The sequence below is a fragment of the Onychostruthus taczanowskii genome, unplaced genomic scaffold (genome assembly GCF_017590055.1).
Source record: "Onychostruthus taczanowskii isolate IOZ18803 unplaced genomic scaffold, ASM1759005v1 scaffold199, whole genome shotgun sequence".
Taxonomy (NCBI): Eukaryota; Metazoa; Chordata; class Aves; order Passeriformes; family Passeridae; genus Onychostruthus; species Onychostruthus taczanowskii.
The window spans coordinates 149,611-169,163 of NW_024499228.1; the positions used below are offsets into that span (position 1 = coordinate 149,611).

The window sequence follows — 19,553 nt, forward strand, 5'->3', positions numbered from 1 at the left end:
GGGGCGGAAGTGGCGCTCTCGCCTCGGTAGCGATGGCGCGGGCGGGTGCGGTCAGCGCCGCCTCCCCGGCTGGGCGGTGTGGGCGGGCGGGAGGCGCCGCTGCCGCCGCTGCCGCCGCGCTTGGGTGTCCCGGGGCCGTGCCGTGCCGCGCCGTGCCGCGCCGCGCCGTAACGCGTGGCTGTCTGGCGCGGTGGATGCCCCGGCGCGGGGTGAGCATGGTGCCCTAGCGCTGGGGCTATGTCGGAGGCGGCCCGCAGCCTCCTGCAGCGCTGGGACGCCAGCTTCAGGAAGGGTACTGATTTCGACTCCTGGGGCCAGCTCGTGGAGGCGATCGACGAGTACCAGATGTGAGTGCGGGCCCGGCATGGCCCCGGAGTTCCGGGCGAGGCGCCGGGGTGAGGGAGCGGCCCCGGCTGGGGCGGGGCAGGGCACGGCAGGGGGGCCCCGCGGGGCCCCGGCCGCGGCCCCCTCGCCCGTGGGGCCCCCGCTGGCTTCTCTGGCCCTTCCCCAAGATGCAGGGCCAGGGGCCGAGGAGTCCCTTCGTGGGGTGCCCGGCCGGGGTGCGAGGCGGGAGCCGGCCGTCCTGCTCTCTTGGGAGGGTGGCAGCGGCCGCCGTGGAGCTTGGAGCAACCTGGTTTGGTGGAAGGTGTGTCCCTGCCCATGGCAGTGGATGGAACAAGGTGATCTTTAATGTCCCTTTCACCCCAAACAAGGTTGTGATTTTGAGAGCGTGGGTTGCCGGAATGGTTGGTTGGTGGAGCCCCGATGCACGATTGGACCAGGATGTCCCATCCCATCGCCCTGTTGCCCTGGCACCATGCTTGTGGCAGTGGAGCAATCTGGCATGTGGGCTGCCTAAGTATCAGCCTTAACCAAAAAACCCCACACAACCCATCAGAATGAAAAGGTGTCCAGCACATGCTTGTGTGTTTTGTCCCTGAGGGTACCAGGGTGGGAGAGGGGAACCTGGCAGCTCCAGTCAAGTTGGCTGGCACAGGGTGTGACCGCACCATCCATGAATCCTTTGGCAGCAGAGGAGTATCGGCTGCAGGGCACTGATGATGGACTCCTTGGAAACACACCTGGTACCTTTAGTCAGATGTTCTTCCCTACTACTCCATTTGCCATGACAATGAAAGTTATTTCTTTGTGGTTGCAGTATTTCAGGCCAGGCTTCTCATGGTGAATTTTCTGGAAGTTGACAAGAGGGTTCACACTTGTTTGCCAAGAGAAAGTCAGCTGAAGAGATGCTCCCTGAGGGATTTTTTAGCACCTTTCAGTGCAGGTCAAGTTGGGTTCTAATGACGCCGGCTGCCAGTTCAGTTGTCATTCAGAGAAACTGGTCAGCTGGCCACTTACTGGGTGGTCAGGAGAGGCTGTAATCTCAAAATTTCATTCACTCACCAGGAAGGATGAAGTGTTACTTGTCACTGCAAGTTCAGTGATATGCAGTTTGCTGATGGCTTTTAGAGTAGGGCAGGCTGTTACTCTACAAACCTTGGCAGAGAGATGAAAAGAAGTTCTCTTCCAGATCTGTATCTCAGCAGAAAAAAAGAATCATCAAGAAGTAAAATATTTTTACTAACTGCCCTTATGTGGATGTCTACAAGGAGTCCAGTACGATCCTGATTCTTTAAACCGTCTAACCAGTCTGAGCAGTGAGTTTCATATAATGATGTTTCTTTGGAATGAAAAGTCTTTGGGCTCTCCTTCTGAGCTCTGTCCATTGAGAAGTGAGGTCACTAAACATTTGCCGGCAGTCCAGTTTGAGAATTGGAGTGCCACTTCTGTTGCCTTCCTCACTCTGTTGCTTGTGTTGGACAAGAGCTGAGGTGATCTCCACACCCTGGCTCTGTTCTGACCTGGGAGCAGTGTGGTGTCATTGTAAGGAAGCTCCTCTTGGGTGGAAGCTGCTCTTATCAGTGAGTTTCTACTAAATACTTGTCAGTAGATGAGCTCTGTGGTCTGAGGAGTGAGTAGAAAGGAGAGAGAAGATCAAGGGATTACAGGGAGATATTTCCTAGGGAGGAGCAAAACCTTTTCTGTGTGTATATTTTCTTTATCCTGTATCTATAGCAGGTAAATAAATAATAACAATATCAAGCTGTAGGATAGAAGTTGCAAACAAGCAGCACAGGAAAAGATACTGAGCTGTAGTTGTGGAGAGACATTGCAGGATGGGTTTATGGTGTTGCCTTCTCAAAGGCACCCTGAGACGGGATGAACAGGTGTGGTGCTGCTCTTGTCCAGGTGCTGTGAACATCAGCACAGTCTGTGCTGATCCACACAAGCATCCTGGAGAGAAGCTGCTTACACAGAGCTTGCTGATGCTGAGAAAGCTTGGATTTGGGAAAAATATGAGTCCTGATGGCTGCTGATGTAAAAGCACAATTATGTGCCTCCTGTCTCTATCTGTTCAGGTCTTCATGTTGCCCCTAGAAGTACAAGAAACTTGGTACAAAGACTGGCCCTCAATCATTGGGAATTCATGCAGGAATCCTTTGAGCTGTCAGCAGTGGCTTCCCTGTTAAATATCCCCATAATGGAACTTGGTCTCATCTAACTTTGAACGAGCTTCAAGGGGAATGCCAGATGCATTTATTTGGCTTAGGGTGGATATTTTTTGTATTAGTGACAAATGGAAAGAGGGTTGTATTAGTGATGCTTGCAGAAATGTTAATGCTGTGATGCTGGCTGTTGTGGGTGGCATATTGCTGCTATGGTAATCTGTTTTCTTAAATAATTATAATGCTCTTTCTCTGTGTCCTGTGTATCATAGGGCAGGGCAGTAGGCAAGGAGTGTACTTTTGTGTTCAAGTATGTTTATGCTTTTTGTCTTTCCTCAGCCCCAATCTTTCTCCCATTTTTTGAAGTGGGACAATACTACCAAGTTGTGCAGTTACCTCATCCTGTTTGGTTGTGTTTTTCCTGGAGAGTTAAAAGCTACAGTGGCCTCAATCAATATAGGCATTTTTGAGAGCTGATTTTGAGGAAAAGTAAAGAAATTGAATTCTGATTTTTGTTCCTGTGGCTTTGACAACAATCTCTTTTGCTGGATGTATCTTGGTGTATATATTTTATAAGCGCCTCCTAAAGCTGTGCCAATACGCACAGCAGTGGTAGAGAGAAGCAAAGTCCCTTTCACAGTTCAAAATGGTGAGGTTCCAGGAAGAAGCCTATTGTGATGTCCCTGGGTTTCCCCTCCACCCCTGTCCTCCCTCTCCCTCTGCTTGTAAAAAACATTATTTACAGGGAATGGCAACAAGTGCCCAGAGGTTTTGCCTGTTTAATGTTCTCCTTCCTGCTGGGACAGAAACTGTACTCTTCCCATAGCTTTCCTCCAGCTTCTTTTCGCTCTCTCGAGCTGTTTGCTTACTGTTACTTTCCAAACCCCTTGGTATTCCTGCTTTGCTGATGACAAGGCGTGAGGTTTGTGCTCCGCCTGTGATGCTGACAGGCACAAATGTGAGCGGATCCACCCTGGCAGCCTGGGCCAAGCCGCCCTGTGCCTTCCAGTACTGGGAAAGCGTGTGCCAGGGTGCCCTCACCTGAGCCCCCTGGCATCTCCCTTGCCTCAGCCTCTCCCAGGAAATGCATGTGGGATTGCACCACAGTGGGTCTTCACAGGGGCTGTGGTTTGTTATTATAAAAGAAAGGGATTGTGAGAGGAAAAAAGTCAGTGCTTGTAAAAGGGGCTGTTGGCTATAATGACCCTCTTACCTGTTCTCCTTTCATGATGCATTAGTCTTTCCTGCCTAAAGTAGCTGCATACTTTGTCCACCTTCTGGAGTTTTTTCTTAAGTATGAACTACCATGGCTATAGAAATCTTTGTTTCAAAAGACAAAAACAAAGAAAAAACACAACAGCAAAACCAACCCAAACCTCTTTGGAGCAGCAGTCTGTGAACCTTTTGGCTGACACATTTTCTGGAGCTGGGGTGTGTGTGTTTGTGTTGTGTTCCCCCTTTACAATTTTCTTTTCCCCCATCCAGATTAGCCAGGCACCTCCAGAAAGAGGCACAGTCTCAGCACAACAACTCAGAATTCACAGAAGATCAAAAGGTGAGTACTGCTGTTTGCTCAGACAAGAAGCTTGACTCATAGATGTTGATGTGTGTTATGTTTTTTTATCTTGCAGGTCAGAGCCTTATGAGACCTTTTTTCCTTCCTCAATGTACAAAAACAGCAACAGAGCCCAGCGTGGCTAAAATGGTTGCTGTTGTTAGATGTGAGGGGTGCTCTGCTGTGCTTTTGAATGTCAGGCACGCTGGCCTGTTTCTCTGGCCTGTGTTTCTTTTTTTTTTTTGATTTATGTTTGATAACTTGCTTATTCAACATTAGCACAATTTATGTCATGAGTTCTGAATACAAAACGTCTTGAACTACAGACAGTGAGGGTGTGTGAGGAGGATGAAAGCTTAACATGTAACACCTGACAGGGAAGGGTCCTGGCAGAATACTCCCTAGCAGCCTCTTAGAATGTTATTTGTTTATAATCTTTCAAAATATTGAAATTACTTTACTCCTTCCTCTCTCCCCTCAGTTGAAAAGGCTGTTTCTTGTCTCAGCAACATACTACTTCAGTTCTGTGATGGGATTTAAGTGGACTCATGCACTCAAGCATTTACTGCAAAATAAAATCTTTTGAGATATGAGCCCCTACTAAATTTCCTTCTCTTCTCTAAAGGCATGTTTTTCTTAGGAATAAAAAACTAGAGACATGTATTTCCAGATTTTCATGTCATAAAATCACTTGTTTTAGTGATGCTGTTACCTGAAAATTGACATTTGCTAGCTCAAAGTCTCCCCAATGGTAATAGGATGCAAGAGCAATGGGAGCTGTGCTTAGGAATGTAAGTCCTGAAAACAGGTGCTGGCTACAGAAATTTGAGATGAACTTGATGTGTATAAAGAAACTCAAAGAAATGCACTTTTACATAGACTCTGAAAGAGATTTGTAGCTGTTTCCTCTATGTGTACCAATATGAAAAGCAAAGACCTGGCTTTCCATGTTCTGCTTACCTTCTGCAAAGATGATAAAGCTCATGATTGCATTAAACGGAGCCATAATTTTGGAGAAGAATTTGGTCCACTTTTCCTGATTTGTAAGCAGCCATGAGAGCCTTGTTAATGTTGGACAGCTGTTTATTCCTTGAATGCTTCTGCTCTCCCTCCCTTGCTGGTAGCTTTCTCCATCATTCTCAGCTAGAGTAATCTTTACTGTGTGTTTCTTCTCTGTGGAGACTTTTGAAAATGTAGTTACTTCATGAAGGCAAAGCTGTTAATCTCACTTCTGGAGACATCATCTCCTGTGAGTATGGGAACCAAAACCACACAGGGTTTGCTTCCAGATGTTCCCTGAGTCTTACGAAAAGGATCTTGGACCAGATTGTGGAAGTGAATGAGGTCAGCCATAAGGGAAGGCCTGGGAGGCTCAGAAAGTGGAGATAACTGACCTCAGATGTTTCATGCACAGGTGCTGTCATGTCTTAAGGCAACAGTCTTCTGAAAAGAAAAAAGTAAGGGGTGGTGGTTTTACATCCTAGCAGAGTGATACCCGTTTCTAAAGCTGAAATAATTTCTAAAAGAGGATGGCATTTTTATCACTTGCTGGTTTTTGCCAGTCATTATGTTGCTGATGCACTGAATCTTTGAGTCTGTTTATCAAATAGCAGTGCCTGTTTCATTAGCCACATGCATAAACCAATTCCCCAACATTTTGTTGAAAGAGCACTTATCTCCTCTACCATGAGGAATGCTAGTCACAAAAAAAAAAAAAAGGTAGAATTTTGCTAGTGCTTATAAAAAGCACTTAAAACTCTGCACAGCAGAATCTCTGATGTAAAAGCTCCTTGCTGTGCTTGTGTTCCCTATTTCTGCAGGAGCTCATCCAGTATATCATCTAGTCAGTATGACTAATTACTATCACCACTATTATCATTCATATGGGAGGGCTTGATGCATACTGGGTTTGTAAGTGGTTTTATTAAACAGAAATGTATCTTCTTTTCCCCTGTCCTTCTAAAAATCAGCTACAAATCAATAACTTTTGCTCAACTATTCTCCTGACAGTGCACCCACCAGCATGCTCTTTCCTCCTGGTTCCCAAAAACCTCTAAATCTCTTTCCCTAATATCTTGACTTTCTGCGGCTTTGGATGTTGCACAAGGGCCACTTTTTTTTTTTTGTTTGTTTTGTTTTTGTTTATCTGTGGAAGAATCTGTAAGTCTGTAGCCTTCTGGGTTTGCTCATCTGATGTCACTGGCCAAGGCTACGTGCAGAATTTTGTAGATTGAAAGGCCATGAAGGTGATTATGATTTCCACTTGCTTGATCTACCCTCATTGCAGTTTTTTTGTAGATTTTCAGTCAGCTGTTTTACAAAGGACCCTACGTACTGCTGAGAATTGTGACAGCCTCACAACTACTTGACCTACCCTGTGGTGAAGGTGGATTTCAGCAGTGATTCCTCTGTAGCAAGGGGATGCTACATTCTTTACAGCTGCAAAGAAAGGACAAGACTAGGTTCAAATCCTCATCCCTATCTGTCTGTATGAACTTTTACCACATTTGGGTTTATTTCATGAATCACAGGTGGTGTTACAGTGCAGATATGGCCACATGAAAATTGATGGTGTGTTACTTGCTAATGTAATCGTACAATCTGTTAATCTAAGAACACTTGACAGATACCACCAGTTTCTTTCCTGGTCATACTGTGAGCCAGTTATCATTTATCTTCTAATGCATGTATTGTTTATGGTAAGAATTTGGGCTTTTAAATAGTCATATCTCCCATTTTTGCTCCTAAAGAATCAGTTTTGAAACACTATATGCTACTTGCCTTGATAGAGCATACCACAGAGTTTGTTGTTCACTTTTGTATTTTCAAGTTGTGATGGGTTGTCATCTTACAACTATTACTGGACATAATTCTGTATTTTTCATTCTCTGTCTTGAGTAATTGACAGTGCTGGACTCTTCATTAGTGATTGTGAATTTTATTGAAGAATTTCTCTGCAGATCCTGTAAACAGCAAATAATTGTGTTTAGTCTCCATTCAACAGCTACAAAGCGGCTGTGCAACAGTTTTGTCACTGAGAGGCAGCATGTGTAGAATATGAAGAGTTACAGCTCCTGGTGAATTTACCTCAGTCTTAACATTTTGAATACTGCTGTTCACTGTTTTACCTCCATTCTTTAAAAATCCCATCTTCATTCATGAGCAACTACTGTGTTTTGTGATGGAATTGTTCCAGTTAGGTTTGGCTGTGTCTTTCAGTTTGCCTCCAGCTACAGTTACTCTCACCCAGTTCTCTGTGCAATAAATGTGACCTTTAAAGCCCTCTTCCAACTACAGTTGTTGCTTCTTGTGTAACTGTTTTTGTGCTAGGCTGAGTTTTCATCAGTGTTCGAAAATCTTGCTTTTGAAGCATGATAACTTGCTGAAATATGAGCACTGTTGAACAGTCTCAGTATGATTCATTAAACTGCTGGTTTTCTAACAGCCTAAATTCTGGTTAAAGCCAAGCTCTGCTCTGGCTCTGTGTTTGTGCAAACGTCTTTGCCTGCATTACAGTTAGCACAGTCCTTACTCATGCAATTCCTCTGAAGAAACCTTGACTATGAGATCAACTGACTTTTCCCCATTCTAATCACAAGTTTATGTAAAACAGAATCTAAACTATTTTAAACTAGCTAAGTTAATTATGGCTTCAGTCTTTCTAATGAGATGCAGAATGTTTCCCCTGCTGCAAAGAGGAGCCTTTGCAGCAGGGATAGTTGCAGCTGAAAATGATAGCAGTATTTAGCTGCATTTTTAACTTTTGGGTTGGGTGTGGTCCCTTAAAAAATAGTTATGAATAATGCCTGCTGGGAGCTTGCCGTATTTCAATAGATTCCATATAAAACCTATTCTTTACTATTTTAAGACTCCCAAACTCTCTTACTTTAATCTGTTTCTAGTGCCATTTTTGCCCTTCAGCTCCTAGGAGCCGGAGGACACACATTTTGTATTGCTCTTTGTTCTGTGAGGGGGTTCCTAGTTTGGGCGGTTTTCAGAACACACAGTTATGAATCTGCAGGATAGGGAGTAGTGGAGTTGTTGAATTTATTGGTGAATTGACACAGGAGATAGGGGTTGAGCAGTGCTTTTGAGACCTCTTTTATGGTGTGGGCTTAAAGAGAGACCAGGAGGGGCAGAGCCAGGTGAAAATCTGTTTACATGTTCTGGTTCTGTGGTGGGGCATAGAGTCTGTGTGCTGTGTGCTGCTACCCTGCAAATTTATAGCCCTCTTTCTGTTGTGCAAGAAGAGGAATTTTGATCTCACACAGAATGGGCATGTTCTTTGCTCAGCAGTCAACACCCTAACCATTGGAACAGCTGGACTTTAGCAAATGCTGGAGCTGTAGTCAAACCTCAGAGATTCCCCTCCCTTCCCTAGGGAACCTGTGGACTCCTTTCTTTTACACATTTTTTCACACCTTCCTCTTTAGGAATCTGCCTTTGCAGAAATAGTTTTCCAGATGTTCACAAATAGAAAAAGTAATTCCTTTTGTTATACTGCAGCTGATTAGATGGCTGTAGTGTGTTCTCATTCTAGGGACTGAGAATCTGCTTCTGCAGTACTACTTTGTGTCCTCCCACCCAGCCTGGCAGTATATGTAAACAAATCCACAACACCCACATATGCAGTGTTGGTCTGAAAGTCTCAAAGTGAACTCAGGACTCTGTGTGCTATTTCCAAATACCTGTATTTTTTCAAGCTTTGCTGGAGATCCAGTCATGGGTCTCTTGTATTAGCAGAATTTATTTTGGGGAGGAGGAAATTTGTTGACTGAACAATGTGTCCTGTGTTAATAGGCATCACTCACTGCTTTTTGGGAAGGTGCTCAGAAGAACTAAAGTTTTTGAAAGACTGCCATACAATGGACAGTAATAAAAAATTATGAAGATATGAAGTCTGGCCTAGTGCCATGTTGTAACAATGTTAAGGGGAGATGCCAGCTGGGGAGAAATGGCTTCAAAAACTTCGATGAGTCTGTGGTGGCAGATGAAAATCAGATACCTGAGGCTTTTGCACGCTCCAGCTGTTGGCTCTGCCCTTGAGGTATTGATGTGTGACTTACTTACGATTCAGCTCCTGAACTCTTTCAACTTTCAGTGTAGCCTAAGGTGAACTGAAACTGCCATCACTTAGTTGAAATTACTGGGGGCCTAGGGGCAGGTTGAGAAGGATTTGTGACACCACTTTGCAGGAGAGCCAGAACAGGTGATGGGGGAGGCACCTTCGAAAACAAGCGTAGTTTTTATCTGCTGTTACCAGCCTCTTGGAGTCCAAAAAATATAACCCTCCTTTTGGATTTGACTATCACTGCATAGATTGCCAGGTGCCCATACTCTTGAAGTTCTTTGATGCAAGAATTGTGCTCTTGGAAATCTTTTCCTCACCTTGCATCCAGCTTGTGGAGAAGCTGTTTTTATGCTACCTGATTTAAAAGGAGAGAATGAGTTACAAGTGTGTATTTCAACTTTAATCTTCCTTCTGGGGGGAAATTTAATTTGAAAGTAAACCTCTTTTCTTTATAGCTTCATTGTTGCTGGTTTTCTTGCCCTATAAATATTTCACAGAGTATTTTGAGTTTATATCTGGCACTTATTACTGCACATTGTCTGAGTTTTTCTTCACAAAAAGGTTTTAGTCAATGAACAAACTTGTGATGGTCAGGAAAAATACAATTGTGTCCTTTTCATGTCACTAATGGGGAAGTCTTAACTCCTCATTTCCACTGGTAGTAACAGAAACAAATGTGACTTGTTGGAGCATCTTACTTTGTGAGACATAAAGCTTAAAACTGTCTTAAAAGCAAGACTCCTTGCAATGAGCTATTCTGAAGCCCTTCCCTCTCTTCTGCAGTTTTAAATGAAAATGAGAAATTACTTCACAGTTCTGCTCACAGATATTTTAGATTGCTGAATTCAGACATATATTCCATGATTCACTCACAGTTTAAATCTCTTAAAATCACAAAAAATAGACAGTTAGAAAGATAATCCACCTTTAGGCTTCGTCTCCCACCAAAACCCACAGGAGTGGGCTGTGGTTTTTTTAGGGTTGAGATACTGGGCAGCTCTAATGTCTGATGTGGGTGGACTTGGTCTGCTGAGGTTGGGAGCTTTAGGCTTGGTTCCTAAAAGGGCAAATCAGCACAAACCACTGAGGTTCTCAGGAGGTAATAAGCTGCTTGGCTTGGATTTTTTTTATTTTCAGTCTCCTATCACCTGAGAGCAGTTGAGTGTATAAACAGTTTATGATGTGGTAAGCATTATTACAGTTTTGGCAGAGTGAGCCCTCATCTGTGTTGTTGGGCTGTGGGGGGGGGAGTTAAGTGGCAGATGTCTTTCATCTATTGTGCTTTCAGTAAATCCTGCTTGTCTATAAAAAAAGCTTCTGATGCTCAATGGTCTGGTACTGAGCAATAGACCTGAAACCTTTGCAAAAAAAAGGCAACTGTTTTTACATTCTTAAAAAGTGTCAATCTGGACAAATACAGTTTCAGTACTAAATTTTTTTTTTCCATTTCAGAAAACCATAGCTAAAATTGCAACATGCTTGGAACTGAGGAGTGCAGCTTTACAGGTATAGCTCTTTTTCCTGACTTCATACTTTAGCAGCAAATAAAAGCTGTAGAGCTTTTCAAAACTTGTTTACTGTCTTCAGAAATACCCAAACTTCTGAAAATGGAGTGAACACTTGGAATTTCCAGGCTGTCGTCGATGGCCCAGGTGACTGCCTTAAGAAAGGCTGCAAGTACTTATGTGTTGGTGCTTGTACAGGAATTTAACTCCACATTTTGTGTCTTTGGTTCTCTGCCTCATTTTCATACTTCTCAACTGTTTAGTTTCTCTTCCTAACATGTGTGTAAGGTTAAAAAGATCACCAGAATGACTCTTAGACTTATTCAGCTGCTTCACAAATCATAATAGACCAGAAAGAAGAATGTGTGTGTAGAATAAAAATTACTTTTTATCTGTCATGAAAACGGGCAGTGCTCTAGGAAAATGTGGGAAAACAATAATTTGTAAACTACTCTTTGGGCTTTTTTTCTGGATTGAAAGTAGGTGTCATGGGAGTGGATATCGTTTTTTCTCAGCACATGCTTATCCCCAAAACAAAAGCAAGTGAGAGAAATTTCCAAAAGACCATGGATGGGGAAGGGATAAATCAGTCTGGGTTAGTGGATTACCTCTTTGCCAAGAAAGAGTGATGACAGGCAAATTTTGCATCAAGTTACTCCCAGCAGCACTGCCAAGTACTTCATTTTGCTGGACAAGGTGCTGGCTGCAATTGTCTGAAAGGCTGGGATACAGTGTGCTGGACTCATGAGATGGGGACTGACTAGTCTTGAGGCTGTGTAGAATTTGAAGAATTGTTTGGTTACCTCTACCTGTCGTTCTATTTTGATCTAACCTGGGGTGTTTCAAGAATGTTTCATTTGCTTGGAGTCACTGTGACTTTGAGGAGGGCCTGCATGTTCCACTATGGAACAGCTTTGTGGGTCAGGTCACATCTGGGAGCAGCAGCAGAAGCTGCAGCCATGTCATAACCTGCCAAGCTGAAGAGGTGATGTTATGCAAGAACAGCCTTCCTTGCTGTTGATTCCCCAGCAGTAAGTCAAGGATTTTATAACCTTTTGAAAGGGTACAAGAACTTCTTGCCCACTTCACTTGGGGAGGTTATGGTTTCTTAGCAGAGGTTAAAGCAGTGACTGTGCTCACCTTTTCCCACTCTCCTAACACTAAGGGTGTAGCTGCTTTAGTATCCTTACACAGATAAGGATACTATACATCGTCTTGCAGGAGGTCCCTATTCACTCTTGGACAAAATCAAGAAAAAAAATCTAATTGGACCTTAAATGTTGAAAGCAATGGGCAATCTTAAGGGATGCCAAGGGTGCAATGACATAATAGGTAAGACCTGACCATCCAATCAGAAGAGAATGTCCAGTGTCAGTCCTCTTATTTCCACTTCTTTTTATGCCAGCGCTTCCACTTGTCTCAGAATAAACTAATCTTCCCAAACTGTTGGTGAGCTACCTCAGAATAAAAAGTTAGGAACTTCTCTGTTGAATTAATAAGTCAGATAGGTTTACTGAGAACTGTACATGTATGTGCCACAGACAGAGGAGGAAACCATCATGAGAGCTGGAGAAAAGAAAGACTGGAATTCGTCTTCTATTTTCAGTGAGTTCTTAGCTGAGTTTTGTCAAGTTCATCCTGTGAACTGTTATTTCTGCCAGTGTCACAATGTTGGACACGTGTCTTGGAATGTGAATGTTCCTGTGTGCAGTAAGGAAGAATTTACAACCAGTTGGTTTAAAATATTTATATTTCATTAGAGCTTGGAATATTGGACAAGTTTGTTCTTAATAAGTGAGAAGTAATGTAGTCTCTGCCTCACCTGTGAGCCTGCCTTTTGTTTGGGAGATTTTTTGGGGGATGTAGCTTTGTAGTAACTTGGTGTGCTTGAGCAAAGGAAGCACCTTGCATGCTTATTCTGAGATGAGGAAGGTGCATATGAAGATCTGACTCTTTCTTTGTACTGTCCTAGTCCACCCAGTCACAGGATGAGTTTAAGCTTGAGGATCTGAAGAAGTTGGAACCAAGTAAGTGGTATCTTTGTATTTTGAGTGCCATTTATCATGACAGGGGAAAACATGACAGCAGCAGGAATACTGACTAACCACACTGCAGTTCAACAGTGATGCTGGGTTTAGTTGCTTATTCCAAGTGTCTGTTGCCACACAGAGAAAATCTGATGTGTATTAAGGAATGTAATGTGAGTAATTTGAAAGTACAGTAACCCAAATGTTTCAGATAATAGATTCATCTTCATTTTCAAATAAGCAATTTGGGCACTGCTAATTTTTGCACAAAATAGTATTTTAAGCTATCAGTTGTACATTGTATAATTTACCTGCACATTTCTTATTTGAACTGTATTTCACCACTTTGTGGTCTTCCTTCTTGCAGCATGAAATTTATTTTTTTCTTCTGAAAGTATTTCACTTGTGCTTGTGGTAGCCAATCACCTATTACCTCCCACTGTAATGCTACCAGACCAGCGAAGGTGAGAGTCAAAATGAGGATGTGAGTCAGTCTTTGAAGAGTTTTGTGTGATGTTTTTTTCCAGCTGATGCTGGGCCAGGTCTTGGTATGTCAATCCACAAATAACTTTTTCATATAGGAAGTATCTATTTATCTGCTTAATTTTCCTTCCTGTAACAGTGGCTGCTTTTTCCTCAAAGCATCCTTATGATTAGAGCTTCCACATGTAAGCAATATTATCCTGAATGTTAATGTTTCTGCAATTCTCAGGGAGCAGGAAATGTGGAAGAGCTTCTTTCATGCTGACTGAAGTTGGTTTTATTTTGCTTATGACACAATTGTTACATTAAACAGCATGTTGGAGATAAATATGATGGGCAGGCAAGTGTTTCCCCTACATGAGTAGGCTGAGCTTCTCTGCACAGGTTCCTACAGGGGAGCTTGTTAAGAGGTGGAGCATTGAGCTAAGCTTCCTAATATCTCTACCACAACATAGAGTCCAAATGCTTTTAAACTGTTCCTTGAAAGTGCAAAGTGAAGGTGTGTTACAAAACTGCTGGGTCTTATGGGTGGAGACCATAACTCAGGAAAGGATTTAACTGTGTGTTGGAATATTTGGTCTTCCTCACTCTACATATTGCATGTCTGGCTTCTGAATTCTGACTTGGATTTTTCTGTAGATTTTGCTGCGCGCTGTTTACAAAGTATTTAAAATGTTGTAATCATTGAATGACTGTGGATTTTAGACTTCATTGTGCAAATGCCCTGTGAATGACTGAGTGATGGAAGAGAGACAGGAATCTTGTCCAAAATTTCAATTATGGTGCAACAGTCCTGTTGCTTATCTTGCCCTCCATCACAGAATTGGTTTTTTGCTGTCAAAAAAACTGCTCAGCAGAGTGAAGTGCACTCAGCCCATACCTCATACAACAAGCAACTATATTAAAACTGAGGAAGAGTGTGTGGCCATCAGTTTTCAAATACACTGAGTTATTTTCCTTGGAGGAGAACAGGTGCTTCTACAACAACAATTGGACACTGAAGTTCCTAATGCTGCTGTCTTGGATGGTTCTGGCCTCTTTCTTTCTGAATTGTGCCTTTGTTTTTGTGGTTTTTAAGTGTGTCTTGAATAGAGTAAATCTTAATCAGGCCAATACCAACCATTTCATAAAATGCACTGTGAAGTGTTTTGGTTTGCATGTTGTCACTTTTCTTTTGCATCCCACCAGAAAAAGCTAAAAAAATCTGGGCTGGCAATGTAAATAAGTGATTCCTTTGTTAGGTCAAGCCATTCCGTTAGGGTGGAGCAAAAACAGCTATTCATACAAAACAGCTATTCACACAATTTGGCTTGTTTTAATTACTTTTGTGCCTGAAGCTGTCAGAATGATTTTGGTGTTGTTATAACAACCAGGACCCTTAGATTTCCTTTTTTCTTTTCCCTTAATCTTGTGCTGTTGAGTTCTAATTTTTTCTATTTGAGCTTGCATTTCATGCAGATTGGAAAGTGAAGCAGTTGGCTACTTCTGTTTGTTTATAGAATTTGTCACTGAATAGTTTGTGCTGGAATAATGCTACAGGTGGTTCCATACATACAAATAGCTCTTTTGAGGCTGCACTGTGTGAAGTCATTGTTAACACACTGGATTTCAAATCCATTTCTTTGTGGAAGCTTATACCAGTGTTAGAATGCGCAGTGCAAATGGATGGGCTGGGACATCCCTTGTGCCTGAGTGATAATTATAAGACAAGTGGATACTGGGTTGTGCTGGGGAGCATGGTGTCTGAATTATTTTATGTTGTTTATTAAAAAAAAAAAAAAAAGTATGGCTATCAGAAAAAATCACTGTCACAGAAAATCTGAACAGACAGTAGTCTTTACCAAGTTAATGTGTCCTGGTCTTCTGGCTTATGTTGATAATTTCTTTTGAAAATTTTCAAGAAAGAGCCAACTACTGATAAAATCAGACTGTGAGGATGGTGAAGGGCCTCGAGGGCTAACCTTATGAGAAGTGGTTGAGGTCACTTCATCTGTTCAGGCTGGAGGAGACTGCTGTTAAAACTTCCTCATGAGGGGCAGGCACTGATCTGTGCTCTGTGATGACAGAGACAGGACCTGAGGGAATGCCTTAAGTTGTCAGGGGAGGTTTAGGTTGGAGATCAGGAAAAAGGTGCTATACCCAGAGGGTGGTTGGGCACTGGAAGAGGATTCCCAGGGAAGTGGTCACGGCACCCACCTGACAGAGTTCAAGAAGTGTTGGGACAATGCTTTCAGGCTCATGGTGTGATCCCTGGGGTGTTCTTTGCAGAGCCAGGAGCTGGACTGTGATGATCCTTGAGAGTCCGTTCCAACTCAGGAGATTCTGTGATTGTATGCAAATCAAAGTGAGACTGTCCAAAGTCATGAAAGAAAAGGCAACTTCTTTGCAAGAGCCTGTAGAACACTATTTTAAAAAGATTTCTGTTGTAAATGCAGCACAGATGGAGGCCATGATGTTGCAATCCATTAGTTGCACTTGTGGAGAATTTTCTGGGAATCATATTCTCAAGCAGCAACATTACAGAGGGGAAGGGCTTTTTTTTTCCCCAGAGGTAATTGTGTTTTTGAAAATGAAACAGAGATCCAAAAAAGTTCAAACCAGCCTTTTAAAGCTTGGATGTCTCACACAGCATTACAAGGGAGATTCCTGTTCATAGTAACCTAATTTTTTTTCCTGTGATCTGGTATTTTTATTTGAATCAACTGAAGCTCATACTTTTGGCAGATGCAAAGAGGATTTTCCTTTTCCTCCAAGTTTTATTGCTTAGCTTTTTCTCTGTGGCTTTGAATAAGTACTTCACCAGGCTGAGTGCAGTGGACCTGTTGCTTATCCTGTTGATCTTTAAAGGAGCACTTAAATTGCTGTGTTACAACGTTGCAAAATTATTTGCCATTGGTGGTGAGACAAGAATTGAAAGCTGTTTAAAAACTTGAGCCACAGCTTTGTGCAGCAAAAGGCAAGAGGCTCTGCTTCTGAGCTGAATATTCAGCACCACATTTGTTCCTGGCAGGACAGGGGTGCTCAGCCTCAGGCAGCAGCTGCAGGATTTTAGGTGCTGTAGAACTGTTTGCCTCTTGATGGGCTCGTGTCAGTAGAGCTCTTTGGGCCCTCTAGTGATGCCTGAAATGAATTAGGAGGAGGGTTTTTTTGCTTGTAAGGGGACCTGATTAGTACAAGAGAGGAGTCTAGCATTTGTGAACCTTTGGAAAGTGGGAGGAGAGCTACTGTGACGCCTGTCTCTTCTGTTTAATGTGCCTATGATCTGTAAGAGATCTCACTTCACTAAGATTTTCCTCCTGGGGTAGTTTCACTTTCTGATATGATGTATATCTCTGAGAGCTGGGGAATTCTGAGAGTAATAAAAATTGCCTTCTTTTCCTGAACCTCAGCAGCACTGGGAGATGACTGTCTGCTGTTGATCAGCTGCTTTTCTGGTAGGAATTGGCTGTGATTCTTCAGATTCATGTTGAGATCTGCATTACTGGTTACTGAGAGCAGAAGTCTTTGTAGAGAGAGACATGGTGTCAGTTTTGTCTCTCATCAAAGCTCTGACTGAATGCACTTTAAATCTGTCTCTGTATTTATGTATTGTGACTGGCTGGGATCAGGCACTGGTTAACCTCTCATGTTGTAGCACAAAAATCAGAAAAAAATCGGTATGAGTAAAGACTGGAAAGACTTTTTGGTTTCTTTATAGTTTCCCAGAGGAATAATTTATTCTTAGAGCATTCAGATGGTGTCTAGTAAGCTAATGCAGGAGCCCAGGCTGGATGATGGGAATGTGAAGGCAGACAGGGAAGCTCTCCTGCACTGGCTGAGTTGTAGTGTGCTCAGAGGGGCCTGGCAATGGAATTTAAGCATAACTGGTATTTAACTACCTCTTGGTATTTGTGTAATCTCAGTGTTGTTTTAAAAGAGTTTTGTTTTCATTCAGAAGTCTTAAGGGGAGGATTCCTCTGCTCTGAGAGTGCTTATGGTGAAGTGAAGCTCTCTCAGGGGTGTCAGGGGTTTTTCTCTCTGCTCTCCCTACCAGTCTGGGATATTCATTGTCTGGTGGGAGAGTGCCTCTCCCTGCAGGTTTCCTCTTGTGAATTTTTAGGCCCTTTAGCCATGTTGAAATGCTTATTTCTTTCACATATCTTTGGAAGTTTCTCTTTCACTGGTAGTTATGTTTGGAAATGGCAGCTAAAGTTGGGATTAATAAAATGTGAGCAAATTTCCAATATAAACAGCAAAGCCATTCTGCATGAAATTCTGAAAGTATAGGTGATGTCTCTGGGGCTTGGTGCCCAGATGTTGTACTTTATCTCGCCTGAATTTTAGCAATCTGCCCAGATATATGAGGGCAGATAAAAAGAAAACACAAACAAAGGCATCACCACCACCAAACAAAACCCCAAAACACATGACTGAAGAAGTAGAAAATCTCACCAAACCTTTGTGCTAGCAGCGCACTTGGTCTCCCATGGTGGCTGCCTGAATGTGCACCCACATGTGTCAGCTCAGGTGATCTCAGTCTGTTTGGAGCTGGTGCCAGTAATGCCACCACCCTGCTCTCAATAGCCGCCAAAGATTGCTACCCTCACCCCAGGGGCTGTAGCTTTTTCTCATTAAGATTTTGGTTATTGCCAAATTTATCTTATCTGTCTGTGTGGGTGTGTTAGTAGTAATCTTGTACTGCAGTTGCAGTTCACCTGTCTGAATGTTGTAGTGATATAACTTTGATCATAGTTGTGCTGGTGTTTAAAACATGAGAGAAGAGGGGTGTTTTTTGTATGATCTTATTATTTTAAGAATTTTATTATTATTATTTCTGTGTGAAGATGCTGTCAGAATGGACATAGCTGTGCAAAGTAGTAGAATTAATGCTGGTTTATGAGATGGATTTTTATTTTTTCTCTTCTCTGCAGTCTTAAAGAATATCCTCACTTACAATAAGGAGTTCCCCTTTGATGTTCAGCCTGTCCCACTCAGGTAAGAGAGAACTTCTTGCACATCACTTCATGTAAAGATATGTACTTGAAAGGGAGTACAGTCTGGGCCTGGTGTGTACCTGAAACATTTCTAGAGCCATCTGCTTGCCAGACTGCTTTGTGTAAATGGGTTAATAAAAGAACTTTCAAACTCTGTTTGTCTAGGTACCACTAAAAATCAAGACCATACTTTTGGTGAAATCAGTACTTGGTGCATCCCTACATCTCTCTGTAATTTCCAGTGTCATCTCCTGGCTTTAGGCTCTGTGCTTTCTATTGGTCTGAGCTCCTGCAATCTCTTGTCAAAGTCTGTAGGTAGAGGTAGAAGTTAAGAAGTATAAAATGACATTAAAGAGTATTGTCCATGCTCAGGTGCTGGCTTGTGAATTGACAGCCGGGTGATGAGTGAGTATTGGTCTCACTTCTTCATACTTTCTTGTGTTTTACAGGAAGATTTTAGCACCTGGAGAAGAGGAACACTTGGAGTTTGAGGAGGATGATGAGGAAGGAGGAGCTGGAGCAGGGTCTCCAAACTCTTTTCCTGCTAGAGTTCCAGGTAGGGGCACTAGCCTTGCCATGCCAGCTTCTGTAGCATCTCTGAGCTCTGGCTTTAAAAACCTTCTTTTTCCACCTGTGATTTGAAAAGTTTGGGTGGGAAGCTACAGGCTCGTGTAAACAAACCCTAAATGCTGTACTGGAAAACCACAAAGGTGGCCAGTGAATTTTTTTTTCCAGCAAACAATATCTTACTGTGAAACAGTTATATAGAGAACCTGTGAGGGTGGTACCATTTACCTCAAAGAATTAGCCTTTGATCCTGACTCAGACTCGGTATTTTCATCCTGGTACACTTTAACTATGTGAAGCATTTCAAATTTGTTCAGATATAGATTGTGGCAATGTTTCTCCTGCAAGGAGCAGCACATCTTTCTAGAGATATGGGAAATTGTTGCTGCTTATTATTGTGTTGCATTGTTTGGTGAGACAGTGGCTTAGAGTGAAGCCAGGTTGTGAGAGGAGAAAGAGGGGGGTTTTGATTTTCATAGCTGAAGTCCTTGTCCATGTGAAAGCACTTTGTAGAACTGGGTATACCAACAGATTCTAGAGAAGGTCTTCCTGTAGTTTCAGGTTTTGTTAATTTAAATGTTGTAACAAAGGTTCTTTAGTGTTCCTGGTTCCTTTAGTTCCTGGTGTAATTTCTGTGCAGAAGAAACAAGTTTCTAGTTTCAGAGCTGGCTGGCAAACTTTGTATTTCAGGAATGAGATAAGTAAGGAAACCAGTACTGGAATAATTGTTAAAAGAGCTGGGGTGTTGCATTACTTATGCCTGGAGAAAACAGATGATACTCAGATGTGATCCCAAGCACAGTGCTGAAATGGCCCCTGCAGGCTGACCTGATGTGGACAGGCACAGTCCACAGCTGTTCATGTC

General features: G+C 42.7%; 1 protein-coding gene across 2 annotated transcripts in view; it reads left to right on the forward strand.

Moving 5' to 3' along the window:
• Nucleotides 1-31: 31 nt before the first annotated feature.
• Nucleotides 32-19,553, forward strand: part of AIDA (axin interactor, dorsalization associated) — a 29,134-nt gene continuing 9,612 nt past the window's right edge. Inside the window, exons 1-6 of one of the 2 annotated variants that reach the window (XM_041402417.1) lie at nucleotides 32-347; nucleotides 3,993-4,062; nucleotides 10,586-10,639; nucleotides 12,611-12,665; nucleotides 18,059-18,122; nucleotides 18,571-18,677. In XM_041402417.1, the coding sequence (XP_041258351.1) occupies nucleotides 238-347; nucleotides 3,993-4,062; nucleotides 10,586-10,639; nucleotides 12,611-12,665; nucleotides 18,059-18,122; nucleotides 18,571-18,677 (460 nt within the window). In that variant the 5' untranslated portion in view covers nucleotides 32-237. The remainder of the gene's footprint in view (nucleotides 348-3,992; nucleotides 4,063-10,585; nucleotides 10,640-12,610; nucleotides 12,666-18,058; nucleotides 18,123-18,570; nucleotides 18,678-19,553) is intronic. The other variant, XM_041402418.1, reaches the window with a different exon arrangement.